Source organism: Aristolochia californica, unplaced genomic scaffold (genome assembly GCF_029961685.1).
Source record: "Aristolochia californica isolate CCGP_79_NKW_82.1479 unplaced genomic scaffold, dmAriCali1.0.hap1 SCAF_6, whole genome shotgun sequence".
NCBI lineage: Eukaryota > Viridiplantae > Streptophyta > Magnoliopsida > Piperales > Aristolochiaceae > Aristolochia > Aristolochia californica.
The window spans coordinates 42,593,126-42,617,963 of record NW_027182257.1 but is presented as its reverse complement, the minus strand read 5'-3'; the positions used below and the strand labels follow the sequence as shown (position 1 = coordinate 42,617,963).

Genomic DNA, 24,838 nt, shown 5'->3' with positions numbered 1-24,838 from the left:
TATAATAAATAAACCTAATGGTTTAATTAATTATAGAAATTGGATAATTAACCAATTAACGATTACAAGTCATTATAAATTAATATACTAATTACGTGACTAGAATATATTATATAAAATTATTAAAAATTAAAAAATAGCATAAGGGAATATAATAAATAAACATAATGGTTTAATTAATTTTAACAATTGGATAATTAACCAATTAATTGATTACAATTCAATATAAATTAACATACTAATTGCAGTCATACCCTCACAAACTTCTTACTAGAAGACGTGATAAGATGTTGAATAAGACAGACGAATGGTTTAGCTGGATTCACAAAACGTTCAGAGAGTGAATATGATTGCTTTGGCACTGGTCATAGTTCAACCACTGTCTCAACAGGCTTAGGTGGGAATTGTTCAATCTAGACTTCAATCATTCTGGTTGTTATCATGACCAACACATATTCTGGCTTTCACTTCTGAAGTTTCACTGTTCAAACTAGAGAATCTGGTCATGAGACCATCTTATTGTTAACTTAATCACTATGTAAAAAGCTATCTACAAATCCAAGAGGGAACGGGGTAGGAGTCGAATTGCCTCCAGGAAACAAGGGAATTCCCTTAGAGGTGAAAGCTTTTTCTTGTACTTTTCATGTAACATTTTTAGTTTCGTACGTCTTAGTGTCATCTAATATAGAATTTGCAACAGGTTGGGAGAGGGAGAATTTTGATAGAGGGTGAATGAGTGGCTCTTTTGGGCTATGGAACAGCAGTGCAAAATTGTTTGGCTGCGACATCTCTTGTTAAACAACATGGTTTACAAATCACAGTTGCAGACGCACGCTTCTGCAAGCCATTAGATCAAGCTCTTGTTCGCAGCTTAGCTAAATCACATGAGGTTTTGATTACTGTAGAAGAAGAAGGATCCTTTGGTGGGTTTGGTTCCCATGTTGTTCAGTTCATGGTTCTTGACGGACTTCTTGATGGTTCTGTAAAGGTAACATGCCCATATTCTTCCTATGCAATGCAATATTTCTCTTTGTACTTGATGTCTACTAACAATGTGGCTCCCCCATGCAGTGGAGACCATTGGTTTTACCTGATAAGTACATCGACCATGGATCACCGGGTGATCAGATGGCAGAGGCCGGCCTAACACCATCTAATATAGCTGCAACCGTGTTCAATATTTTGGGACAAACAAGAGAGGCCCTTGCAATCATGATCTAGGGAAAGAAAGAATACAGGAGGCAAAAACTGCCCTCAAAAGTGTAAAATACAAGTTCAACAGGAAGATATCAAACTTTTTTTACTTTACTTATGATGTGTACAATTTAGTTGGCAATGAACCTGGTCATGAGACCATCTTATTGTTAACTTAATCACTATGTAAAAAGCTATCTACAAATCCAAGAGGGAACGGGGTAGGAGTCGAATTGCCTCCAGGAAACAAGGGAATTCCCTTAGAGGTGAAAGCTTTTTCTTGTACTTCTCATGTAACATTTTTAGTTTTGTACGTCTTAGTGTCATCTAATATAGAATCTGCAACAGGTTGGGAGAGGGAGAATTTTGATAGAGGGTGAATGAGTGGCTCTTTTGGGCTATGGAACAGCAGTGCAAAATTGTTTGGCTGCGGCATCTCTTGTTAAACAACATGGTTTACAAATCACAGTTGCAGACACAGGCTTCTGCAAGCCATTAGATCAAGCTCTTGTTCGCAGCTTAGCTAAATCACATGAGGTTTTGATTACTGTAGAAGAAGAAGGATCCTTTGGTGGGTTTGGTTCCCATGTTGTTCAGTTCATGGTTCTTGACGGACTTCTTGATGGTTCTGTAAAGGTAACATGCCCATATTCTTCCTATGCAATGCAATATTTCTCTTTGTACTTGATGTCTACTAACAATGTGGCTCCCCCATGCAGTGGAGACCATTGGTTTTACCTGATAAGTACATCGACCATGGATCACCGGGTGATCAGATGGCAGAGGCCGGCCTAACACCATCTAATATAGTTGCAACCGTGTTCAATATTTTGGGACAAACAAGAGAGGCCCTTGCAATCATGATCTAGGGAAAGAAAGAATACAGGAGGCAAAAACTGCCCTCAAAAGTGTAAAATACAAGTTCAACAGGAAGATATCAAACTTTTTTTACTTTACTTATGATGTGTACAATTTAGTTGGCAATGAACCTTTGTTGAAGAAAGTTAATGCACAAAAACCGTTTCACTCGATCCAATGCACAATGGGCTTTGAGTTTTCAAAATACCTTCTCCAAATTTCTAATAGAAATTCTACAATCTTCATTTGTTTTATTTAATCCTCAAAGTAGATCGTGTATAAAAACCAAACATTTAACTAAAAACATGAATAAATACCCAAATTGACAGATACATCTGTAATGCCCCCTTGCAACCATCAGACAAATGCGAGAGGAGCAGAGACAGCGAAAAAGAGAGAAGAAGTCGGGCGAAAAAATTCGTCGGGAGACGAAGGCTGAGCGAGAAGAGGGGAGAAGAGGGAATGAGCAGGATTTTTAGTTTCGGGGGGGGGGGGGGGGGGAGAAGCGACGCCGTCGCTCGCGGTAAGTGGATGATTTGAAAAAAAGGGCGGAATCAGTTTTCTGTCGTTTTTGCCAGGAGATGAAATGGTGTTATCTCACTTCAATTCAAGTCATTTTGGACTAACGCCATAAGTGGGATGAATTAGGTAATGTGAGGAGAATTCATTCCACTTCATTGTGGACTAACCCCCCCTCATAGTTCAGCTTGAATACTTGATACAATTTTTATTTTAACTCAACTTAGCTCAAATTTGGAATAAAACTTGTCAAGTATAACAAACTAAGTTTGAGAATCTCAGCTTGTTAGCTAATGAGCCAACTTGTTACCATAAAGTTTTATACGAATATACCCTTTATACTAGTTCTCGTTATTTGACTATTTAGTTGGTTGATGATTGCTTTTATTTACCTCAAACTTCAAAGAAGATCAATTGTTCAACCCTTTAGGGTCCTTCTGCATTTAGTGTTATTGTTTGCCAATAAAAAAAACTCTAGAGATGAATAAATTTATTTTATCTATTAGGTTTAATAAACTAGCAATTGTACATTAGTTGAGTTTGTTACAAAGTCTTATATTCATCTACAAACAATGTATAATTCAATGGTACTAAGCTCATCATCAAATTCATTTAATTGATTTATATAATTTTTTTTTTAGTTTTAAATGTACAATGAGTTTGAACCCTGCTCGAGCTTGAACTCATGTCGAAATATTGAACTCTAATTGGAGTTCAATTCTAAGGCTTACGTTGAACTTAAACTCAAGTTTAAAGTTTTAAAGTCAAACCAAGCTCAAACCTACATTGGTTCGAGCTCAACCGGAGTGAGTTATTGGGGACTAGAGTGGGTTCTTGATTCTCAGTCCTAACACCATGATTTACATGTAGTTTACATCTTATATCTTCGAATTGTTTTTATTAATTACTCCTTTGGAATAATTTGGGCTTCTTTGTCATTTATCTGAAAAACACCCTTCATTCTGTACTTGGGTGGAGAGAGGGAGACCGGAGAGAGACGGCGGAGACGAGAGAACGAGCAGCAGAGAGCTTGGGCTTCACGGAGACGATCGAGGGCTGCGGGAATGAGAGTCGCTATGTGCGGGAATGAAACGATCGAAATGAAAAAATAAAACAGAGACGGTCGAGCCAGAGAGAGCCCGCATGAGAGAATCAAGTGGATGATTCTCAAAATCGGGCGGAAAACACTTTCCACCCGTTACTCTTTACATATGAACTTTTGGTTCATGTATATTCATGTACATGACATGAATTTTGGCGCCTCCTAACGATATCAGGACATGAACTGTGTAATGCACTTGAATGTCATGTCTTGAGTCATGTGCACTGACCCCTAAGCAGTGGGGTTGTGCCCGGCCATGGGACTTTGCCAATTCTCCGTCTCTCTTGTTCTCTTTTAAATCCCTGAAATTTGAAACGAAGGGGATCGATCAATGGAGAGCGACGCCAGGGAGGCCCGGAGGAGGGGACTCGCCGAGCGGGGAGCCGATCGCCTCGCCTTTATCGCCGGACGATTCGACGCTTTTACACACTCGCAGTCTCTTCCGAAAACTGTTCGTGTTCCCGCCAGCGGTGCGTTGTATTCCGCTTGTCTTGCCCTAAAATAATTAATCGCTTCTTCATATTATTTTCTAGCTTTTATTATGTCCGGTTCCGTGGATCTAGTTAAGATCCCGTATCGCATCTCTTCTTTATACAGACTGGACGGTCATTTACATATTCCATACTCTCTTTATTTCTCTTTATTTTGTATTTTCATCTGTTGTTAAAAGCGTTACGTATGGCTTTTATCTTTAGGTCCAGGTTGGTTCCATGTGACTGTAGGTGCATGATGAAATCATACAGCGGTGTTTTTGGAGATCATGATATATCGTTTCTGTATCAAATAGGAGCACGATCCTGCCTAGTTATGTCTGCTATCACTCTCTCTCTCTCTATCTCTCTATTTAAGTCCAATAATGCATCCTGTGGGGCGTTCTCAATGAACCCATGCTACTTGATGATTAAGCAGTTAATATCCATACATGGTGGAATGACGATGATATCTCTGAAGTCCTCAATCATGCGACATCAGCTGCAATATTGTTCATATTGGTTTATTTTAAAGCACTATTCAAATCATCTTGAAATGGAAAAGAAAAATGTGATCCCGGAAGATTCTTCTTTGTATCTTTTCCTATCTGTAACTACTGTAATCAGCAGTCAGTACTGCTTCTTCATCCAAGTGTGGAGTGAGAATAGTCTTGTCAATTGAGGATAAGAAAATTCAAATCAATCATTTGCAGCGACTTCTTTATTTTTATTTTTATGAGGTTGTCTTTCTTATTACTTTATTTTATGTGTTGCTGGGTACCTTGTTACTAGAGAATTTGGTAGCTTAGAAAACTCCATGTTTTGCTAAAATTATTAACTTCAGTGATTTTTATTAGAAACTGAAAATTTTCTTGAAACTTATAGATGATTCCGTAGTTGGTTGTGGAAGATTATATTTTTACTTCAAGAGAATATTTTGCAAATGTCATTATGTTTGGTATGTGGTCAATACTCCAAATGTTTCGGAGCATGGAATGTGGAAAGTTGAACTACTGAATCCATTTCATACTAGGCTGAACCAACCTGATACCCGTACCCCAAGTTGAACCCCATAGGACCATTACAATTTACCACTTTTCCATGTTGATATCCTCGAGGTCCCCTCTATGTTAGCTTTCATTTTGTAACATGTAACCCATTTCCACTTTCTGATGACTCTCACTTTGGCATCAGGTAGCCCTTTCATAGGTAGTGTTTATGGGATTTGAACATGGGATGTAGTCTCTTTTAATACCACATATTAAGTGCTTGACCAATAAACTAAAAGCTCCATAGCTGAGGGAACGTAGAAACTAAACTCTTGACTGATCTCACACTAGGAACCCAACTTGGTGCCTCTACCCCAGTTTGGGCCATACAAGACTGTAAAAAAAAAAGAGGAAAAAATCTTGAAACTAATTTTTGAAGTTTGTTAGAAAAGCTAATTAAGGGTATTTTAGTCTTTTCACATCTGCAGATGTTTCTGAAGTCTACATTATCTTACTCTATATGTTTAATTATGTCACTAGGCTTAGTTTCTTGATTATTTACATTGAGAGATATAAGGGCATAAGTGTAATAAGTATGTAAGGGCATTTTTGTACTTTGATCAATCCTCAATAAATAGAAGAGGGGGTTGAGACTCTTCTCAAGATGTCTCTCTTCTCCTCTTCTTCTCCCCTCTTTTCTTCTTCAATTTCTCTCTTTATTCATCAGAACAGTGAATTGTAGTTGGAAGCTTCTACCTTGTGTTTTTTTTCTTCATTGAAAATACATCACCTTAGAAGGGGAGGTTCCTCGAGATTTGTGCCATATTAGGGATGTATTAATGAGGAAAGAGGTCGTCTCACCTTATGTTCGGTCTAGTGATTAAATTGGAGATGTGTTTACTGAAACTTTGGGTAAACGCAAGTTTGTGATATGCTACCACAAGTTGGGCCTTATGGACATATATGCTCCAATTTGAGGGGGAGTGTTAGAAATGCTATTGAGGGGTATGTTGGTCATTTTTCATTAGAAGATGTTTCTGAAGTCTACATTATCTTATTCTACATGTTTAATTATGTCAGTAGGTTTGGTTTTCTATATTTTGATTATGTGCTTTGGGAGATATAACGGTTTAAGTGTTCTAAGTATGTAAGGGCATCTTTGTACTTTGACCATTCCTCACTTAATAAATAGAAAAGGGGGTCAAGCTTGACCCCTAATGAGACCCTTCTCAAGAAGTCTCTCTTTTCTTCTTCTCGTCCCTTATTTTCTTCTTCAATTTCTCTTTTTTGTTCTCTCTTATTTTACATTTTCACAAAGTTGAAGTATATGTAGCATCATCAAACTACTTTGGACAGGGTTTCACTTGCACTGCTCGATTCAGGTTGCATACCGGTTGGCGCAAAATCTAGTATGTGATCTGAGACATCTCACGTATTAAGTGAGGTATGTTATGGGAATATGAAATTATACAATACAAGTGGCCTACTGAGAAGGACCCATTGTACCTTGTCAGACCCTCTGAAATCCATGATATCTCACCTGGTAAGTGAGATATCTTGCCAGTGTGTGGAATCTTTACTTCGGGAAAGGAACAATTGTAATTTCTTGCTTGGCCTTCCTTATGATTTGAAGTTCCTATGGCCACGGAAACCTTTATGTAGGGAGGTGTTAAATAAACTTTTCCATATATCTTTTACAAGCATCCTTCATTTTTATTTTAAGTTCATTTACCTTGGTCTGCTTCTCATCCAGCCTTTTCAATATTTGCAGATAGTTCCTCTGGGGAGGATGATGTCCCTAGCACTTCTGTGGCACCGAAAGCTGTGATAAGCACTGATACTGTTTGGAAACCAACAGGACCCACCACTGGAGTTCACCAACATCAAAGAACTAGCTCACTTCCTGTTCAGCCCAGTTATAGCCTTTCTGAAGCTGCCCGGCCGGAAGCTGCTTTTGAGAAGCCTACAGATCCTTTCTTCGTGTTGCAGAGATCTCAGTCCTATTCCGAGAATGTGAATTTGTTCAATAAGAGCAGCCTGGGGTCCTATCTAGCTAAAACTTTTTCTCCCAACCGGCTTAGCTTGTCCATTTCAGCAACTGAGAGCATTCGACAATTTTGTGATGTCATCTTTGCACTTATAGTGGCAATGACAAGTCAAACCACAACTGATCCTCTTGTTCCAACAAGCTTCTTAACTCATCAGCCTCTTGTTTTCCTTCTCTTAACTGACATAACTATTGTGCTGGGATTGATACTTTTGGAGAAAGGAGGCAGTGAACTGACTGAAGAAAGTAAAACTACCGGGCAGGAAGATGACTGGGCAGATAATGTTGGTAAGGCGTTGGAGGTTGGATTGATGGTGCAGAAAGCCCTCAATGCAGCCTTCACGGATTTTAGTGTTTATGCTACAATGCTCATCTCAGGTCTTTGCCTACGGTATTACTTTCTGTAACTGAGACTCACGGAGGATATCTATTTCCCTGTGCTCCAGTCTTTTTAACCCTAACCCCTAAAAATATCTATTTGCCTACGATATCTATTTGTTTTTTGGTCATTCCTTTTCTTTTTGTCACATAAATTATGTTTCTAAAATGGCCCCTGATACCCCTTTTCGATGTATTCACATTTCTGTACCCATATTTTTTATTCAATTGAATCAAATGTCATAATGTCATTGGTGAAATCCTGCACCTTGACAGGAAACCATGACTCTTGTGCGTCTGTACCTGGCAGTTTTGATTGATTAACTCCTGCTGTTGGGCAGACAGTTTTAGAGGATTACTTTACTGCCATTGGCTCTGATAGTTCTGTATTTAGCTCAATACTTGTTGTAATTTTAGGTCTGTTGCCCGAGTTGTGGAAGAAACGCTTCATGTGACCCTCTATGGAGTATTTTTTTTTTGATCTTCACAATTTTGAAAGGGTCAGGAAGGAACTAGGAGCAAGAGAAACATAAAAAAAGTAGTATGTGGATTGGGAATGGGAGCAGAACCAAAGAGAAACAGTGGATTGAAAAACATGAGAAAAAAGAAATTCCATCTGATATAAGAAATGCGGAGGACTTGAAAACCATGAAAATTGTTCATTCTGGAGACTTTCCATTGATCTCAGTTTGTAATAGCCATTTGAGGAATGCCAAATATGCAATTCTGATCACTTAAATGTGAATGTTTTCCAACTTTTACAGAATTTATTTTATCTAGAGAAGGATTAGCTATAAGGGTTATGAATTATCTTGGGATTTGTGGAGATTGACATGATGCTACCAAGGTGATACCCAATGTATTTGATAGGGAGATTTCACCATTTCAAGGACGGGAGATGTTCTTGTGGGGATTATTGGTCACAAGCTACTTGCATCTTAATTTACAGAGATGGTGGCAGGTAAGACTCTGTTTACTGCTGCTAACTGGTAGTTCACCCACTCTATTGTTGATCGCTGCTAGGCATTAACTTTTTTGTTATAATATCCATGAATGAAAGCTATTTAGAGAAAGAGAGACCAACTAAGAATGTGATAGGAAAAGGAATGTTGAAGTGCCACTAACCCCATCTGTACAGTGCCCCTTTCGGTTGTGACATTCACCATTTATGGAGGGAGGAAAGAGCGAAAGAGGAAAAAGGAAAGTAAGAGCTGGGAGAAAAGAAAGAGATCAAAAGGAGATCGACGAGTTAACATTTTGATCGTGACTCTGGCACCTTTCTTTTGAAACAAACAGATTTTTTGTCTTTGGGTACAGACAAGTGAGTTCTGTAATGAACTGTTAAACTACTCACTGGGTATTTCCTTTCAATTCTTTACATTCGGATATCCTCTACAGAGGTTATAAGTCCGACAATTGTTACAGAAGCTCATAACAGATGAACCAGGCGCAAAATCATCTCGTGAAAGTTGTTATCTGGTGAAGGAAAATGGCAACATCTCCTCTCCTTATAGGTCTTGTTGCCCAGTGACCTGTACTTGTAGCGGGTTGCCCAGAGGAGGTAGTGCAGGAAATTGAGTATGCTCAATACACACATCAACCAGTAAAATCTCTCAAGATGGTAGCGATTCAAGTTGCTACCAGACAGCCAAGGCCGATCACCAGTGGCTCTGTTGACCACGGAGACGAGTACTGAACTGAGATAATAACCCATAGCCAGAGACGCAAATGAGAGCGAAGTTGCTAAGGATCTCATGCTCGCAGGGGCCTCTGTGAAGAAGAACTCCATCAGTCCTGCCAGTGTGAAAAGATCGGCTGAACCTAAGAACAGGTATTGAAAGGCGATCCAGAAGAAAGTAACTGGCAAGGACTGACTGGAGTCGAGCAGGCCTGATCGGGAAGCGACCCGTTTTCTTTTGATCTCCACTAGCGCGGCGACCGCCATTGCGATGATGGAGAGCACCAACCCAGTTCCAATTCTCTGTAAATGTGTGATCCCCATTTCAGTTTTTGTCTGTTTGCGAGCAAAGGGTACTATAATTTGATCGTAAATCGGTGCAAGGATCATGATGAAGACGACAGGGAAGACGGGAAGGGATGCCGGGGGGACGGTCAGTGAACCCAATTTGGTGTTCATGGTGGCCGCTTGTTGCACTGAGAAGGTGGAGAGCTGTGCGAGGCAGCAATTGAGCATTATGGTACAAGCAAAGATGGGGATGATTTTCATGACTATTTTTACTTCTTCCACTTCTGCTGCAGTGCAGTGGAGCCTTGAACAAGTGGGTTTCGTCTCCAGTGCTCTATTGAGGAATCTGAGCGAATCAGTTGGTAGTTCAATTGCATCCTTTTCTGGGCATTTCTCTGTTTCTTCCTTGTCGGAGAAGGCTCTGGATGGATTGACGGGGCTTGTGGCCATGCTCACCACTGCATTTCGCGTACTTCCCCAGTTGATGCAGCTGTTCCAGATTGACCCAATAAGAACCTGTAAGATTCATTTTCCGGTACCCGATACCGAAGTGAACGGCGGCGGTCTCAATTAGCATACAAGGTAGAAACTAGAAATTACATTTTGGATCATCAGCCAAGATCAAATAACCATCAAACCAAAACTTTCTTACCTTAGACATCGTCGTCAAAGGACTTCCATTAGGAATCTTGTTCCTGTAAGTTGCAGAGCCATAGAGAAACAGAGGAACCGAAAGCAGAATCGTCCCCGTTGAGATTCCGAAACCCCATTCCCATCCCTTGTTATCCTCAACCCAGACGACGAGGGTGACGGCAATCAGAGCTCCACAGGAGAGACAAAACACAAAGTAGCTGAAGAAGGTGGACCTCTGGTTCCTCCCCTGTGGCGTTTTCTCGTCGAATTGCTCCGCCCCGTGTGCCGGCAACGAACCCTTTATACACCCAACGCCCAAGGCCACGAGATAAAGCCCCAAAAACAGCATTGCCGCCTTCCCACCACCAGGTTCCTGGCATGGAAGCCCCGAAGCTGCAGAGCTGCATGGAGGTGGCTTAAGTGACGGCAGGTGAGCTTGCACTGTCAGTATCACTAGACCCTGAACACAGCCGTCAAAAAATTAACAAACTCCCATTAGAAAGAATCTTGAATTCTTGATGCTCGACACAACCCAGATTCCAGAACAGCAAAAGCAAACGAAGAGATAAAGAAGTTCAAGCATCGGATCAAAATGCAAGATGCGACAGAAAAGATGGGAAACTGTCCCATAATAAAAGCAGTCCAATGATGGAGATATTTGGGGCTTCTCGTCGTCCTCCCACTCCCACGAAAAGGTGAGTGCCGCTGGATGGGTAAGCCCACGTGAACGTATACATAAGAGTGGTTGAGATTTGAAACTGCCCAAAAGCAAAAGTCCCCGTTGATTCCACTAAAAACGATTTCATGATGCTATGACTCTTCCCCATCGCTTCTCCTGAGGGACCCGGAGGGACCGGACTCTCATGTGGCATGCCCTGTTCTTGAAACCAGTCATGCTCACGAAGCTATCAGCCCATTGGAACTACCAGCCGTGTCTCGTGTGCCTGAAAAAGCCGTCCCTCGTCCTACCACATCGAGTACAGAGGTGGGTTCACGTTCAATGTTTCAGGACAGATTGTTCCGAAAGGAAAATCGCTTCGCAAACTTTTGTTTTATTTGCTTTGGGGTAAAACACTGAAAAGTGAGGGAAAGCCATGCATAATAGTGCAAACAGTGAAAGACAGGCGGAAAAACAGAAGTGGATGTTTGCAACGGGGAATCTCCCGGCGAGGGGGATGTGGGGAAATCTGGAAGAGACTGGAAGGTCTGTAGCTGTGGAGTAGAGAATTTACCAGGAACTCAACCGAAGCGCTTATCAGGTACATGTAGTAAGTGGTGAGGAATGCATCGGAGAGGAATCCTCCGAGGAGTGCAAGAAGAAAGGCTGTCCCCATGAAATTTGTGACGGTGTTGGCTGATCTCGCCGGGGAGAAATGCATAAATTTGGACAAGTAGGTGACCAGGTTGCTTGCGTTTGCCAGAAAAGCTAGGTTCTCTAGCACCTCCACGCCTGCATCATGTATCAAATGGACAGAGAATTTGTAAATGAAGACCCTTTAAAGATTGAAATCATTCCCTGAAATGCTATTGGAGTCATCGTTTTGTTTGCATGATCATCAGCGATTTTGAAGCAAATTTTGGGAGTTGAGAATTGAAGAGGGATGGGAGCATTGAGAATCAAATGAAATGGGAGAAAAACAGTTCGTTCGATTTGGATATTGTTAAATTTTCATTTGTATACTTCTGCTTCATTTCTGTTTCAGAGATGAGATGAGTACCCAAAACAAAGGAAGCTGCAAGCATGCCCCCATGGCGGCTTCTCAAAGCTGGTCTGCCTCTCCAATCCACATAGCCCGTCCATGTCTCTGCTCCTACACCTTCTTCCTACAAGCAGATCATGAAAAGAGAAGCTTTGCTGTAATGCAAAATTTAAATAAGCCAAAGAGACATAATACGAAACCAAAGGGACCCAATAGAGGATCAAAGGAGAAAAGGGAAGTGCAGCAAATCTCACCATCTCTCTTCCCCCACTTATTTTTTTTTCAAATCAAGTTGGATCTGTACTTTGGGGAAAGACTGGACAGAGAGAGAAAGAGAGAGAATTTGGTGTAAGAATGGAACAAAGAGAGGATGCAGCAACAGCCTGATTTAAATAGGGAGGGTCCAAAATGAAAGAAAGGTCCAGACTCCAAAAATTGACTTGAAGACATAAGAGACAAATCCCACATGTTTCCATGAGTTTCTTTTCCTTCTTTTCTATTCCATTCTTCTATCCCTATCGAAATTCCATTTCTCCCTGTTCTTTGAGCTTCACCGCTTTGCCAAGAAAAAGGAAAATTAGATCAGGGTGCGTAAGACTTGTTCTCCTCTATCATTCTTATGAATGATTTGGCTGAGAATATACAAAAGAGGGAGAGAGGTAGAGGAATCATATCCTTGAAACAAGTTGAAAAAAAATTGGATTCTCTTCTCACTTCCGACCTCCCTTATTGTTTGACTACTGTTGGCTGACAATAAATGGAAAGCTCGGGGGACCCATGTGGCATTTATGGCATTTTGGTAGGGGCAAATTGAGTTGCAGAGTCTGGCAGAGGAAGAAGAGGTTAGAATACAGAAGAGAGATTCTTTTATTAACTGATGCACATCTCAGTGAGTGGCTCTGTTTTCTTCTATGTGAAGATATGAGAGAGAGAGAGAGAGAGAGAGAGTGGGGCTTTTTGTTTGTTGTTATGATTTCAGCAATTCTATTAAAAAATCCATAAGGACCCACAACATGGGTATGTGCTACACTAACTTTCTTTTATCTGCATAATTTAGAATAGCCAGAAATTAAGGATAAGGGAGAACCTGTGATCTGTAACCACTTTTTGGTCTCAGTTTTTCTTCTGGAATTCATGAGGATAATGCTCTTTTTTCATACAAACTGAGGAAATCCTTTAAATCATAAAAACAGGGAGAACAAAAGGTCACTATTAGGCCATTAACAGATATTAAAATGTTGCCTAGACTATTTATTGCCTATTGATTGGCACTGTCAAGCATAATAGTGACATGCCACACTTTATAAGCTTCCATTAGAGACACTTGTCACAAAAGATCATCACCACCTTAACACCATTGATAGAGAGAGTAAACAGTGAAAAAATCACTACTATGCACTACCATGGTTGGTATCATAGAATATTGTTAACTTGAAAGTTTTATCTCACACTCAACTTCTCATCAAATTAAATGGAGAAGGCCAAAACTGACTCATATCTCTCCTAGCCATGTGTCCAATTTTATTTTCTTTAGCTGGACAAGTCAAACTCAGATGGATATGGATAACTGTAGATGATAAGCTTAAGTATACAATAAAGTTTTATATTATATAATTCCCATATATATGGGGTGGTAATATAGTCATAAACAATTATCAATGAGAGCTGCTGACTTGCATCTTACATCCAACATAGGTCATCTGATGTAATGATCATTTAGGCATGTATAAAATATTTAGTGAGCCTAATCCAAGGTAAGGTGATTCCAGGTGACCTATGTTGAATATTAACTATCTTGCTTGATTTTTTTATTGAGACAGATAAAGATAGGTGAGGTTCTCCCCCTCCAAACAACCAATATATATCGAAATTTAAGGTACCTGATATAAACCGAGAAAATAATAAAACAAAAAAACGCGAACACTTGATCTTTGTCAACCCGTTTAAAATCGATCAATAAATTACTGTTGGTTATTAAAACCAAAAATGATCAGTATAAACCTTCAAACTTTACTTGTTTCTTGAAAGTATTCCTTGGTGGGTGTGTTATAATTGACATGTTATAAGTTAGGGTGAACAAGTTAATTCCACACGAGTTTTTATGTAACAAAAGCCACCTAGATTCCTATCACTAGTACTTTCTGCACATAATGTGAACAGGGAATAGGGGAATAGATGCTCTACCTCTGAAGAAAAAAAGCACCAAAGTTGTACACAATACCTTTACCATCCTCAAAGTGGAAGTTCAGTGAACACAGGCCGCAGAGAGAAGGATTTGGCCATTTCGAATGGAAAGGCAGGTTGATTTGATCTTATTTGAAAAGGGTCCCTTACCATACAAGCGTCTGTTTGTATAAGAATGAAGCTGAGTTTTTTAGTTCTTCATAGAATGCCGTCGGTAGTTTTTTTTTTTTAGTTCTTCAGAGTTGGATTAGGAGGTGGGCACCGCCCCATTTTTGCTTCAACTTATATTCAGTTATCTTCCACTATCACGACTCATGATACAGTCAAAAATCAAAATAACTTTTTCTGGTCAATCGTCGGAGAAAACTGAAGGGAATCTGGGTTCAGTGAAAAGGGGAGAGGAGATATTAGGGATCACAGGCCACACCCACATGTCTGGTGCTCGTTTTTGACCCGGTAACTCTACAGCAGTTACGAATTAATTAAGACAGCAAGCAATGTCTTGACGAATGCGATTCATTTACGAGGGTCAAGGTCGACCCACCAAAAGGAAGGGCCGGTTGGTGTCGTTAATTCAAGGAGCAGGAGAAGCGAAACGGAAAAAGAGGTTGGGGATGGGCGGGGGAGCATGGGGAAGAGAGCGTTGAGAAAAAAATTGAAATTCTCGAGACGTCGTCTCCACTGTCTGAGTCTTGTAGCCTCTCGGCTCTCGCCGCCTGTTCTCTGCAATCAAGGCTTTTGGCTCCCTTGGATTATATTACAAGGCATTTCCCATCTCATTAATGATCGCTTTGAAGCAACCCTCCAAATGTGTAGCACCCACATAAAGGAGACAAAATCATCTTTAAACATTAGGAAAATCTGTCACACGTTACCATACTAGTAATTATCTAATTAAAAAATTAGGCTATGATAATTATTTTTCTGCCTAGAAAATAAAATATTTTAAATATATTTATATTTTTTATAAAGGGGTGTTTAGAATAATTTTTTTAATTCTAATTAAGTAAATTTTTATCTATTAAAGGGTAAGATTAATAATTTTAGCATTTTTAATAAGTGAAGGGGGTAGGGTTTGAAGGTGGTAATTTTGCATGGCCATGCAGTTCCTATAACGTACGTAATTGTGATTGGTACGTGGAGGATCTTGTCAAAGCCACCTCACACAACGAAATCTGATTGAGTTCGAGATTTTCTGCCTCTCCCCAATTTGTGGCTGTCGAGATACAAAGAATGTGTCGACCGAACACTGGTGAGAGTGATCGATCATCTTCATCTGTAACATCTTCTCGGGCCAGATCAGAAAGTACCGGAATCTTGACTTTGAGAAGTTCCTGTAATCGATTCTCATCGCTCTCAAGTATCAGGAATTCATGATCAAGAAGGCCACCGAGGCAGCGACGCCATTTTCAAAACCCAGAAGCTTTGGCGTGTTGCAGAGGTAACAGAATATGCCTGTGCCCTGGTTCAATCCTTATCAGGGATGAGAAACTGCTTGCTGGTTCTGGAGGAATAAACATCCTTTCATTGATTTAGCATCTTGAAAGCGTTTAAGATAAAAGCTACCCGAGAGATGGATAAGATTGGGAGATTTGCAGTCAAATGGGAGATACTGCTCTTTGTGGTTAAGGAATGGTAGACGAATAAATTGAAATCATGAAAAAGTTTTTGTAGCATTTTCAACTTAATTTACTAGAAAGTGTTTTTCGATATATTCCGTTTCGCTCTAAAGAAGATTATTATTTAAATCCAACTGAATTAGTTTAGTCTCAATGGTGAGTGTTGAGTGAAATGACAAGTGAAAGTGGATTCAGAGTGAAAGTGAATTAGAGAGTTGAACTGGTTCTAACGTGTTTATCACGTCAATTGCTTGTGTTTTTTTTTCATTTACTCTTATGCCGGTGAAGAGCACTTGGTCTAATTCTCTCAAAACTGGACTTGGCTCAAATTTCCCAGTAGTTTAAATTATAAAAGAACTCTGAGCTTGACCAGTCGATTGCACCGGAACCTTCCTCATTGATCAAATGCAGTTAATATAGACTCTACCTGATTCTTGACTCACAAATATGTTTCTTGAATGAGAAAAATATTCCTTCCCCACCATGAGTCTTGCTCAAGGAGATGCCCAAAACCAGTGTTAAGTAGAATTAACAGAAGAATTCCTAAAAGCAGTTAATACCGTTTGAATCTCAAACATGGCCCAATTGAAGAAATTGCGTTTCGAAAGATGAGGAAAGTGAATTTTTTTTTTTTTGGGATTTGCACACCAGTGCATATATCCCTGAGTGGGAATCCAGAGCCAACATGTGCGGCTAAAGTGAAAGGGGGAAGGTCGGAAATGAAATCTCTGAAAGGGATGGTGGACAGGGCATTCGGTCGCCGTCGTTCTGTTCTGGCATGGAATGTGACCCGCGTGGAGGAGGTGACATCTGATGATGCCATGAAAACGAGGGAATTTCTTAGTGGGGAAAAGATCCAAGTGAAAGGCTTGGTTCTGTCACTCTTCCTGGGATGGTTGCTTCCATGGGTACTCTGTGAGATGCCCAAGCCTAAGGAGACTCGAACTCGAACCTAGAAAACCCATATGATATCGGTGCCCAAATGGGATTTTTCTTTGGGAGGTTTGGTTAATTATGAAGATTTGGTGAGAGCTTTCTAATCAAATCCATGTCCACCTCTAAAGGTAAAAAATATAAAACTTCACCAAACAAAGTGGACATCTCTTACGGAATGTGATGCTTTCCTCATAAATGCCAATGGAATCCATAGATGATGGTTCAGTGAATGCTGCTGCTCAACCTTTCCTAAGTCAATAAGGAGCAACTTACACATTAGAGACCATTTTGTTTTTTTTTTTTCGCTTTTCAAATGCATTCTAGTAAGACAAGACTTTAATTTCTTCGGTTGTCTAAATCACGTAGGGTCTTGATAGGGAATATATCTCTTTAGGTTGCTTACAAGGAAAAGATTGCAGAATTCAAGGTCACATATCAAGGTAATTGGCCTCTTGTTAGGTTGCTTACAAGGAAAAGATAGGACTTTTGAGAGCTGAGCAGCTGACTTGACTGATCCTCTTCAAACTTGATCCAGTGACAACAAGTTTAAAAGTCGTTTAACTCATAGCAATCAAAATTTTGCAGTAGTAGGTAGGGGAAGCAACTATTTCTATTTGCTTCCATCTCATCAAGATAAGATTTTAAACAATATTCTCTTGAACTATTTTCTAGAACCTCCATTACCACGGCCACGGCCACCTCGCCCTCCACGTCCACCCCCACCACGGCCACCCCGGCCACCACCATGAGATTTCCTCTCTTCGCTATGTTTTGAGTTGGGTACCTTCATGTGTTCTGGCAAGGGTAGTATCTTATCAACACACTTCCGAAAGCTGAAATCATCAACAAATCCATCTTCCCTCAGAAGAAAGAAACACCGGCTTTTCCACATGGGATGGTAACGTATCTGGAATGAGCTTATCCCTCCACCGATCTTCTCCTCTGGACTTGTGTGGCCCTTACTGAGCAAGTCCACCAACACCATGTACTCGTACTGTGCATAACAAGATAAGTTTCAGCATTCGCCTCAGAAACAACCAAATCATGTACAAAACTACTAATCAAAATAAAAAATTGATGTCAACCAATATGTATCAGTTATTTATCAGTTATTTATCATTATGCTTTCTCTACAATACAGAATGTAAGAGAAGCCAAAATCCTACAAGTATCACAATCCAAAATCTGTCTCAAGGTTTTTGCAGATGGTTACAAGGCAAAGACTACTGTTTTCAGGGTGGGATTCACAAGATATTATGTCTAAAACAAATATACGGAAGGATTTAATGATTAGCTTACCCCCATGCTTTCTTAAAGCTAGTGCCCCAAACTCTATTCCCTACAAATTACACGGTGAATGAGCAGACCCAAATATCATTCACATGAGATACAACTCCCAATATGTCCTCCATGTGATTGACAAGGACTACCAAATTGTTACTTCATTTGGAGCAACAAATCCAAACTCTTGTAAGAGAATGTGAGATTCCAGTGCAGGTTTTGGTGCTTATTGAACCCACGTGGTCAAACAATAACAGTATCTTCCTTTTCTAACTTCATTTCTAATGAAAATTTTCATTAAATTTATCTTTGTTGAAACTTTTATTCTTGATTACACTATGTTATGCTCACCTTGCTTCAAAACAACATAGAGGTTAAATTATAGGTTAAAAAAGAAATGTCAAAGACACAACAATAGCAAATAAATTAAGTCATGTCTATTGCCCTACCTCAGTACAAAAGGAACTGTTAGAAAATACATCCATGGGTATTTTGGTCATTTTACCACTACAGTGGTTAATTTTTTTTATGTAATCTTGTTCTGCATGTTAAATTATATTAGTGGTTAAATTTTCATGTACATAAAATGTGTAGTTATGGAGATATAAGGAGATTAAGGTTTATTAAGTGTATAAGGGCATTTTTGTAATTCAAAACACCTAATTTAAGAAGTCTGGGAATTCGTGCACAATTCCCAAACGAAGCCTTTCAGACTCTTCAACTTTCTTCCTCTTGTCTCCTTTTTCTCCTCTTCCTTCACCCAAATCTGGATTTTTACATGGAGCAGTAGATTGTTGTTGGAAGCATTCTACTACAGATTCTTGCCATTTTTGAAGAGGATGACCTACTGGAAGGAGAAAAATTACAGGGTTTTGATACTGGTTCATCAAAGTTAAGTTTTTTTCTTCTTTTCTCTACCATAACCTTATGCCATAACCTTAGGGTTACTAGTCTTTATGAATCATTGAAGAATTCTCTACACTTTGATTGCCCTAATTGGGTTCCTAATTCGGTTTTTTGAGATCTGCGTCACCCAACTCAGTGTTGGACATCTATGTCATCACCCAAGTGATGATGTCAGCCCTAATTGCTACCACTTTTGCATGATATTGGTTGAAATAATTGTGAATTGCTGGTTATTAGATTGTTGAAGTGCACATATCCTATTTATGTGCCCTAACCTTAATTTTGTGAGTGGAGCCCACGTTGGTGATAAATCTGGAAATTGTCTAGAAGCTTAAATTGGTTATTTTGTGAGCACATATCAGTATTATGGTTGAGACAGGAGAAGTTTATACCCTGGCTAGAGTAAATTTTGGGTTTGATGGAAAGGATACCATCATGATTATTTTGGAAAAATTGATAGGGCCAAATTATCATAATTGGGTTAAGTTTGTCAAAATATATCTTAAGGGTAGAAATAAGTTGAAGTTTATCCAAAATAATCTTTCAGTGCCTCCAGGTGATGATTGGGAGGCATAGCATATTAAGTTTATGACCTGGATTGTTAATAATATTGATTCTACTCTTAGAAATCAAATGATGAACTATGAGACAAAAAAGGTTATGTGGCTGTCTCCAAAATCTTTACATGCAAGGGAGAGTAATCTCACTTGAGTTTATGAGCTGTATACAGATTTTTTTGGGTTGAAAAGAGGAAATCAAATTGTTACAGAATATTATAGTGCATTCCTTGGCATATGGCAGGACATCAATGTATATCAACTACTTACTACGATGAAAATGAGTTGAGAAAACAGTAAAATCAACTGTTTCTTGTAAAAATTTTGGATGATTTAAGTGTTGAATTTGATGTTATTAAAGCCTAGGTGTTAGCTTCAGATGAAATCCCTACTCTCTTTACCACTTTTAATTGGATTATGAGGGTTGAGAAGAATATTGTACCTGGAACAGGTAAAAGAAGTAAGATAATGGATGGTACTATTCTTAATGCTTCCAACACTACATTAGCCCCTAAACACTCCTCTAGAGGTAGAGGTAGATGCCGAGGTGGAGAAGACACTAGCAGAGGTAGAGGACGTAAAAATCAGAAAGGAAATGTGTTCATTGTGGCAGAAATAATCATTATTCTGACAGGGTTAAGTTAATAAAGCCTGCATGGGCTAATTCTACAACTCCTGATAGTGGAAGTGGGAGTTTAGATTCTTCTATGTCGGTTACACTGGGTGCTCCAGATGAGATGCAACAATTGATACAACAACAGCAGTAGATTGCTCAGCGCATGTCCGAGTCTTTGTTGCTTCGATCTCAGCATCTGTAACTCATGCTTCCATCCCAGTTTCTAGTTTTACCAGTGTTGACTCAGGTATGACAACTTATCATGTTTACTCGTCACCATCCTGGGTTCTTGATTCAGGAGCCTCCAAACACATGTCAGGTATATAGTCATTGTTTTCCGATTTAAAAAAGGCTGTGTGTCAAACAAGTTAATCTTGTAGGTTCTACCTCTCTTGTTAAAGGAGTAGGCAATGTTACTCCTACTTTCTTTGTCTCCTCAGCCAGTGCTTTTTGTTCCCTAGTTTTCTCTAAATTTGTCGTCAGTTAGTTAGCTAGCCAAGTCAATGAGTTGTTCCCTCACATTTTTATCCTACTCATTGTGTTTTTCAGGATCTCGCAACGAGGAAGACAATTGGTTCCGCTCGTGAGAGAGAAGGGCTACCCTTGGCAGAATAATATTCAGGTGTTACATGCCGTAAATTCTCCTCTACAGTGGCACTTGTGGCTAGGTCATCCGTTTGCAACAAAACTGACTCAAGTCTTTCCAAACTTTTCGTCTAGTTCTTCTTTTCAGTGCAAGTCGTGTCAACTGGGCAAACATCACAGAAGTTTATTTCTAGTCTCGTATAGTAAAACTAACTATCTATTTGAGATTGTACACTCAGACATCTAGGGTCCTTGTCCTGTGACTAGTCAGTTTGGTCATAGGTATTTTATTTCCTTTATTGATGATTTTAGTAGGTGTGCTTGGATTTACCTTCTTAAGGAAAAATATGAGGCTTTTGATTAAAGCAACAACCATAGCATGCTTCCAATGAGGAGACGAGAATGCCTCCTGCACAGAAAAATTTATATAATTTTGCAACAAACTAGGACTCCTGGATATATATGTCCAGCTTGAGGAGTGTTAGAAAATACATCCAAGGGTATTTTTGTCATTTTACCACTACAGTGGTTAATTTTCTTTATGTAATCTTGTTCTGCATGTTAAATTATACCAATGGTTAAATTTTCATGTATATAGGACATGGAGTTAGGGAGATATAAAGAGATTAAGGTTTATTAAGTGTATAGGGGCATTTTTTTAATTTGTAACCCAAAACACCTATTTAAGAAGTCTGGGAATTTGAGCACAATTCCCAATGAAACCTTTCAGGCTCTTCAAAAAAATTTCTTCTCCTTTCTCCTTTTCTCTTTTTTTCTCTCAATTTTCTACTCTTGCTTCAACGGAATCTGGATTTTTACAGGAACATATCTATTTAAAATTCCAAAGACATTTAAAAGGCCTAGCTCTCAATAAACATTTCATACTCGGTTGAAATACAATAAGCAATCAGTCAAAGAAATAGAAGCAAAAATAGAGCTTGATGAGGACCTGCATTAGAAATGTGACAGAAAAAAAAAAACACCCAACGAGCATCTGGTATTTGGCAAGGTCAAGGATGGCTCAGGGGGTCTTACGAGGAAATGAGGCAACTCAAACCCAAAACAGAACAGTAACCTACTGTAGAATATAAGACTTATTTAGATGTTTTACCATTTGGAGTTTTTTATTTTAGATAATTTAACTTACTGCATTAAAAAAAACTAACTTAAAGATATATTATACGATGCTAACATGAACTTTTCATGCCTAATTAAGTTTAAAATAATGTTTCTTACAAGCTTCTCAGAACAAGTATATGCTTGCACTAAAACATGTCTCATCATACAAGATACAAGATTATAAAGACATTAATAAAACAATTCAAATTTCAAAGATTTTTTTCAAATCGCCCAATTACTAATACCCACGGATCTATTTCCAACTAGATGATCAAGGCTGATCTATTCAAAGTATTTTAATCACATGGACTCATGCAATTAAAATCACATAATACAAAAATGATGACAAAAAAACTGGTCAGCAGATCATTAGTTACAATTTTAACAAACCACCAAGTATTTGTAGATAAAAAAGAAATTGATTAGATGAAAAGGATGAGTACTTCTCAACTTGTCTCTTAATTTTTCTTTAAATTTCGCTAAAATATTTGATAAACCTAGTAAAAATACTATATCCAAGCCAAATTCATTTTTAATTCATAAGTTTTATATTTTTCAGATTCCTTACACTTTTTCTTAAAAAAGGAGATCTTTTACAATTTGTTAGTGTTAGTGAAAAACAAAAATAAGACTGCTGTCTTGTCTCATTGGAGACATCTTGGATTCTGGGCACACAATATGTCACACAAGACTGATTTGCATACCCTTGCTATAAAAAAAGCTTCCATAGGCCAGATACTCAAATAGTTTCATCCCTTTAGATATTCAAACGAAGAACATATCAGCCTGTATCTGTTACAGGAACCAGTGTTTCTAATAAGGGTTGGAAGTACCTGCTAAAACACACTCAATTTTATAGATCCTCAGTTTCACAAGATTGTTACAGAAAACAGTGTTTCTAATAAGGGTTGGAAGTAACTGCTAAAACACTATCAATTTCATCAATCGTCAGTTTCATGCATAAAAAATGTTTATTCAGTGTCCTCATTCCTGTTTGAAGAATGATCAGCCAGTACAACAAATTAAAAGTTGTATAACAAAAAACATTGTTGAGATCAGTGCCTAGTGTCGGTAATCAATTATATGCTGAAGCTATCAACATCAACAAAATTTCCAAACACCACGTAAAGAGAGTACAGAAGATCTTTGATAGCACTTCCATGACACGGATCTAATTTCCTTCCAATGCAAACCAAAACAAATGTACTATCATTGAGTCAATATGAGACGAAGTTTGTAGAGAAGATGTAAGAAATTGATTTTATTGCTGCTTTCCATGAGAGCAGCTGCTTCCGAGTGGAATACGTATTCAACTCGCTACATATTTCATGGTGCTCTGCTTCTAAGTAGTTTAGAAGCAAACATTTAAAACCACATGTCAGTGTTCCTAAAGAAGCCAGGACTACCGAGACGAGTTTCCAAACCGAAAGACTAAGGAGGATAACTGATTCGGATTCTTTTGTTTTGAACTCCTCCCCTATCAAAACTTCACAAAACTACATTCTCAATTCATTATAAGATGCTGAAGAAGCACGGAATCTAAAGTAAGACATATGCAGATACAGAACGAAAAATAACTATCGGAAAAAAAAAGTACCTTGTTGACATTCAGGTTGGGAGGCCAAGAATGCAGTAGCTTGAAGAAATACTCGAACATTTCGACTGACGACCCAAAAGTTTTTGGTCCAAGAGTAACGGAAACAAACTCATCCTCCTTACCATCTACTTCCTTCCCCTCTCTTTCTTCACCCTTTTTCGCTTCATTATCTTCCTTCGAATCTTCAAGCTTTTTCCCCTCGACCGACTGATCAGACTTCTGTTTCTTCGGAACCTCATCGTCTCCTGCCACCTCGACGTCTTCTCTCGCCCGTTTGGTACTGTGATTCGAAGCATCCATTGGTTCTTCATTGCTATCATGTTCCGGATTCTCGAGTCCCATGTTTGTTACAGTATCGGTTTCTTCTGGTTTATCGCCTCCAATTTCTGGGTTTTGCATCTTCACCTCCGCCATGGTTTGAGTTACAAGACTAGTCTCCGACTCTCGGCAAGTAAAACCCTTGAGGTGGAAGAGCTCGTGTTCACAGAAGAGGTTCTAGGGTTTAAGGGAGATCTTGGCAAGGAAAAGAAAAGGCGACCAGAGGCTTTATATTTACATTTTTAATTTTTATCCATTAGATTATAATTGTGTATGAAGATAATATTTAATTATAAAAATAAAATGAGATAACTTAAAATTTTATTTATTTATAATCTAATTTGTTTTTCGTATCATGCAAGCACGATTCTCTTTCGCTCTTATAATTTCGATTTAATTAAAATTAATCCCAATGGGCCTATACAAAGAAACATGGGTATCCATACGGTGTAAGATTTCTGAGGACCCAGTGTCTTTGACAAGGACAAGCATTGACGACGACATAACCCAATGCCAGGCCTAACCACTAGTCTTGGTTGGGACATGGGCAATTATTATTCCCTAAAAAGGAGAAACGAATTCTCATTTTCTTTTCCATGGGGTTCCAGCATCAGTGAAGGATGCCTCAGGGGAGGTCAGTACTCGAAGGTTCACAATGAGTGATCCTCCTCGTAGACTAACAACTTTGTTCTGCCATTGTTATCCTTGAGTTTTTACATCTGGTTGGTTCTTTCTTCCCAAAATGTATACTCTGGGTTCGTTCAAGAATTGAATCGATTTCTTGAAAGCCTTCTTCCATTATCTGCTATGAGCCTCATTCAATTTCAGTTTCGGTGTGAATTGGAAGCTCTACAAGCCGGAGATCAAGGGCGAGGACTCAATTGATTTTTCAGGTTGGAAGGTAGAGGTTGTTTCTTCTTTATTAGGAACCACTTCATGGGTAAATATTGCAAAGCAACTAGAGGTGGTTAGATAACTCAAAGTTTAGTTATAATGATTGCTAATAAACTATGTAGAACCAGTCACTAGTAGAAATAACTTGATACGAGAAGATCTAATAAATTATGCATGACTACTGCCAGTTAAGCATATCCTATGCCTTCAGAACAACGAGTATGGGAGAACGGGAATTGGGAGCTGCTAACGACATTATTAAAGCCTCGAAACGCGAAGTACCGGACCCATTCAAAAGAGCACGGACTAGGAATAAGAGAGACGAGCTGCTTGCAGGCAGGACTCCCTACCACGCGTTCCTCTCATCCAA

At 39.0% G+C, this 24,838-nt stretch overlaps 3 protein-coding genes across 3 annotated transcripts; 1 reads left to right on the top strand and 2 right to left on the bottom strand.

The window, feature by feature from the left end:
• The first annotated feature begins 4,004 nt into the window (after positions 1 to 4,004).
• LOC137934726 (uncharacterized) lies at positions 4,005 to 8,273 on the top strand. The gene is made up of 2 exons (XM_068779228.1): positions 4,005 to 4,143; positions 6,904 to 8,273. Exons 1-2 carry the CDS (start codon positions 4,005 to 4,007, stop codon positions 7,584 to 7,586), a joined length of 822 nt encoding a protein of 273 aa, XP_068635329.1. The 3' UTR covers positions 7,587 to 8,273.
• A 535-nt stretch (positions 8,274 to 8,808) lies between these two features.
• On the bottom strand, positions 8,809 to 12,399 carry LOC137935039 (protein NRT1/ PTR FAMILY 4.6-like). Its single transcript, XM_068779675.1, has 5 exons — positions 12,111 to 12,399; positions 11,875 to 11,980; positions 11,389 to 11,606; positions 10,176 to 10,616; positions 8,809 to 10,039 (listed from the first exon to the last, which is right to left on the bottom strand). The coding sequence occupies exons 1-5, from the start codon at positions 12,111 to 12,113 to the stop codon at positions 8,987 to 8,989; spliced, it is 1,821 nt and encodes a 606-aa protein (XP_068635776.1). The 5' UTR covers positions 12,114 to 12,399; the 3' UTR covers positions 8,809 to 8,986.
• Positions 12,400 to 16,936: 4,537 nt separating this feature from the next.
• Positions 16,937 to 23,762, bottom strand: LOC137934659 (protein EMBRYO DEFECTIVE 514). The gene is made up of 2 exons (XM_068779112.1): positions 23,257 to 23,762; positions 16,937 to 17,589 (listed from the first exon to the last, which is right to left on the bottom strand). Exons 1-2 carry the CDS (start codon positions 23,668 to 23,670, stop codon positions 17,257 to 17,259), a joined length of 747 nt encoding a protein of 248 aa, XP_068635213.1. The 5' UTR covers positions 23,671 to 23,762; the 3' UTR covers positions 16,937 to 17,256.
• Between the last annotated feature and the right edge of the window lie 1,076 nt (positions 23,763 to 24,838).